General features: G+C 33.9%; 1 protein-coding gene across 1 annotated transcript in view; it reads left to right on the top strand.

Annotated features, from left to right (window-relative positions):
• Window positions 1–854: 854 nt before the first annotated feature.
• The window catches only part of LOC108578850, a 4,861-nt gene continuing 1,075 nt past the window's right edge, over window positions 855–4,640 (top strand). The window contains exons 1-4 of the mRNA XM_017942258.1: window positions 855–1,089; window positions 1,162–1,297; window positions 1,371–2,118; window positions 2,216–3,370. Of these exons, the coding sequence (XP_017797747.1) occupies window positions 1,274–1,297; window positions 1,371–2,118; window positions 2,216–3,370 (1,927 nt within the window). The 5' untranslated portion in view covers window positions 855–1,089; window positions 1,162–1,273. The remainder of the gene's footprint in view (window positions 1,090–1,161; window positions 1,298–1,370; window positions 2,119–2,215; window positions 3,371–4,640) is intronic.

Here is a 4,640-nt window from a genome sequence, read left to right as displayed (position 1 = left end):
GGATGGCAATAGTACCGTGTGTTAGACAAGGAAAGCAGTAAGGATAGACAAGGACAGAAAAAAAAGTGATGATCGAGACTAACGCCATCTTGCGTTTGGCTTCGCGAACTAACGACTCGTTAATAGGATAACAGAATATAAACAGAGGTATTAGACAAGGAACGCACTAGTGTGCGACAAGGACAGAGAGAGAACGCTTCCTATTGGCTGGTGGGCACCCAAGCTCCACCAATCACGGTCTAAATCAAGTCGGTCGGTGAAAAATCATTAATAACTCATTAATTACGATGATTCTGTGAACTTTTAGAGTTGAAGAATGAAGAGTGGACCTTCAGCAATTTTCCCATACAGTTTTTAATGCTCTAACCCTTTTCTATAATTAGTTATTAACAATTTTAGCACGGGATGTCGGGAACGACACCGCATACCGTCAAGCATCTTTGCGGCTTTTCAATAATTACGTAGCTTTCGACTAAATTCTCGTGCAAATAACTATACGCATCTGAAAGGCAACTCCTTCAGCTACATTCTTTTATAATTGTTATTAACATATTCCGTTTAGTTTAGGAGTTATTGAACATTATTTGGGTGAGTATGACAGTCGTCGCATTCAAGCGTAACACATTTTCGTTATTTCAACAGAAATGCCTGATAAATTATGCACTTTCAAGCATGTAAAATGTAGAGTGGACTTTTATCTATATTCTGCGTAGGCATTCTTATTCACGTTTGTACGCCACAGAGTAGTAAGCGTAGTTTTATGGCGAAATAGAAAGATTCTAAATATGTATATAAATACATGTATGAAGAATGTGGGGTAAGACGGGGACGCTAGGTAAAAGTACAGCGTCCCGTTTCCAGACTGACGCATTTCCTAACGTCTCTATGTGATGTGTATTCGAACTTGTTGTAGCAATTCATTTGTTTTCTATATACGTTGTCCCGTCTTACCTCTTTATCCTATCTTGCCCCGTATTCCCCTATTCTCTTTATTTAACTGCCGAACGGTTAGAGCGGAACCGAAGTGAGGCGTAGTACCCAGCGAGCGTCAGGTGTCGGGTGATTATAGTTACCGCTAGCAACGAAAAGGTTAAGTATAATTACAGCTTCTACATACGCGGTTGAATAAAATATTTGTAATATCTAGTTGCCTTGTTCTAGTTTGGGGTAATAGTATGACGTAATGTGGTTATAATAAGTGTTGTTAACATTACGCTTCGTTCGAACATAATTTATATTTCGCTTTAAACATATAAGTATAATAGGAACGAATATGGCGTGTTCTCTCAACAAAATGGTAAATTTAAATATTTTTACGTCTTATTTCCAGTCGGTTGTTAAAAGTTACATTTATATTTTGTTTATTTTAGACAAACGAGATAAAATTGGCAGTAGAATGTCAACAGTTCTATTACGAACTTTTGCCCGACTGGTTTCAGCACGATGCCAGAAATTATAAACTTATGAAACATAAAATTGGATATGCACTTTTTGGACCACCTGACATTGATAAAAATATGACCATTTTAACTACGTTTGAAAGCTCTGTATCAGAAAACGATCAGCTGGATAATATATTTGACACTGTATACGATAAGAATATGTGTAAAGCTATAAATGCAATATATGTACAAATAATGAACCATGGAAAAAGGTGTTCTGACAATTTTATTTATCTTGGAGTTATATTCAACATAATACTTCTGCATAAAGATTCCAAGAAATTGTCAAAAGAAAATGATAAGTCATGCAAAGAGGCTAATTCTATATGTGCATTACCAGTATTTAAAGTTAAAAAGGACAATTCTACTGTATGGTACATTGACAGCGAAAGCAGAGTCTATGATAGTTGGAATGATTATATAAAAAATAATACATTACCTAAGTGTACAATGGTTTTTCCTAAAGATGGGTTTTATCAATGCAATCCATTCTATACAATCACAAAATATACGTCATCTGTATGGGTTGAATCAATGGACTCACCTGCTTGTTCTGCAAGAAACACAGTTCTCAAAGGTATTGATGTTGCTGCAAATGTAGTGTCTGTTTGCGCTGGTGTTGGACTTGGTATTACAAGTCTTTTGACCCCTGTTGCACCAGTTTTGCTTACTGCAGGTACATATTGTTTTACTTATGGACGAATTGAAATAATCTAACTTTTAAATCTTGAGAATCTTATGACATGAAATAAAAATGAAATCTTTATTATTAGGTGTAGTTCATGCTGGTGTAAGTGGATCATGGATTGTTGGAAGAAATGTACAAAAATTAGTAGATCTTGCTACACACAAACAATCTGTTAATGTAACAAATAAAAATGCATTCACCGCATGGCTTGGAATAGGCAGTTCAGTTTTAACATTTGGAGCAAGTGGAGGAACTATGCTGCTGAGTAAAGCTATTACCAGTGGCAGAACTATTACTACTGCAGCTGAGATAGCCTATAATTCTGTATTATTAAGTAATTTAACAGTTAATGGCATAGGAATAGTTTTTCAAGGATATTGTTTAATTGATAAGTATCAAACACAAAAGGAAATTGATATGTTAGATGTGATTGTTTTCACTTCGCATATTTTATTCTTCAGCAATACTCTAATAAATGTGAAATTAGCTAGTCAACTTGTGCAAACGTCTCAGGGTACAATTCTCGAAAAGATTAAAAATGCTTTGCGTTTAAATCGTTTTGACGAGGAGTTTGGAAAAAGACAAATATTTATGAATTCAAATAAAACGAATGAAGAAAATCAATCTGGAGGTATTGTATGTAAAGCAAAGGAAGTTACCAATGTAGAAGATTTCTGTAGCAGTTTACCTAACATGACTTGGAACAATGGCAAAATCTTTATAAATAATAAGATGTTTATAGATCCTATCGTGTTTACAGGACGCTTGTTGAGTATAGGTGCATGTACATATAATTTAATACAATCAAATTCATCGGCATTAGATTACAGTGAAAACAACAATGTAATAATTAAATTGAAAAACGCACTTAAGGAAAAAATAAGAAATTACTACGCGGACAAACAACCGTTAGATGTACAGCTACCTGATGTTAGTTATTTTAATATTATATTACGTGAAATTAAGTACACGAATAACCCGTTAGAGATTTTGACTATGATTTTCAAAATTTCTGTTACTATAATGAAATACTCTAGCAATCCAGCACATTTCTTGTTTGACGCCATTTATTTCACGTGGACGTACTGCAAAGCGAATTTAAAAGAATACGGTGTAACTGCTGGATCTTCCACTAATAAGCAAGTGTATAACACTGTAACAAATATCGTTCACATTTTACACGACAGCATTGATGAAGTAGCCAATGAACTATTTATAGCTTTTTATACCTACATGTCGAGTCCAAGAGAAAATGTTTTTAATTCTGTATAAGACGTTTAGCAAGCAAGGCTACGAATCTCAATGTACTATTTATACAAAAACAATACGTGATAATAATTTAAGTAAAAGTAGTATTATAGGAATATTTTGATAAGAGAGAAGTAGTTTTATAAGCGATCGTTTTGATAATAATTATAGAAATGTTTTGTATTCTTTGAACGCGTGTTAGAATTACCGAAACTTTTGTTAATTTCTATATTTTCAAAAGAATACGATTTTTTACACAGAAGTGAAGGCATTCGTTTATTTCGTTTCTCCCAAATATTTAGATACAACTCACACAAATATATACAGACGATACTGAGCACATTTACAATTGTTTTTCCGCCTGATCATTGGTCGCGTTATCGTTTAAAGAGACATCCATAAAAGCAAATGTTACAATTGTTGTCGGTTTAAAATGTCGATTGACCGTGAATATCGTGTATTTTTGTATTCACGTGTATGTATAGATGTGTGTGTTAGCGCACGCGCCCCTGCGTGTGTATGTGTGTGTATGTATGAGTGCGCGTCGAATAAATTAAAAACCTAAACTAATTTATGCCGAATAAATTACTTAGGTATGCAAGAAGAGATTATACACTTGAAGAGTATTGATTCATCGTTTATCGATCCAATAAACGACGATAATACTGATCCGCGAGCGAAAACGAATGTTACGGATCCAAAGAACTTTGTCCAAACTGAAATAACTTACATTAAATACAAAGAGAAAAATTCCTACGAATAAATATATAATTATCCACGGTTTCCTGTTGTTCTTGTTCTTTTTCTCCTTATCTATACAATAAAAAAAACCATATCGTCCCATTTACGCAAGCGTAATTAGAATAATTAACTCGTCAACGCCTTTCGTTTGAACGTGATCCAAAATACACTCGACGTCATTTCTCCTCTCATCCCTCTTCTTTCGCAAACAAATATTAATTATTATAATCGTGTGTTATAATAATTAATACCGTGTACATACGGCTCGTATAAATACATCGTTTTATTAATAATAATAATCGGTCACATGCACGCGTTTCCTTTGTAACAGTTATACAATTAATTACAGCTTAACGCCTTTAGTTTTATAACGGTGATCATCATCATCATCGCTCGAATACCGGTGTGTATGTCTGTCTCTCTGTGTCTGTGTGTGTGTTAACGTTACACGTGTTTCTCTTGTTAAATAACATTAATTTAACCTGTTCCATCGAAACCATATTTGCAAGAAAAAAAAAAAA

Source organism: Habropoda laboriosa, unplaced genomic scaffold, assembly GCF_001263275.1.
Source record: "Habropoda laboriosa isolate 0110345459 unplaced genomic scaffold, ASM126327v1 scaffold62, whole genome shotgun sequence".
NCBI classification, from domain to species: Eukaryota; Metazoa; Arthropoda; class Insecta; order Hymenoptera; family Apidae; genus Habropoda; species Habropoda laboriosa.
The sequence above is the reverse complement of the archived record's forward strand: the minus strand, read 5'-3'. Positions and strand labels throughout refer to the sequence as shown.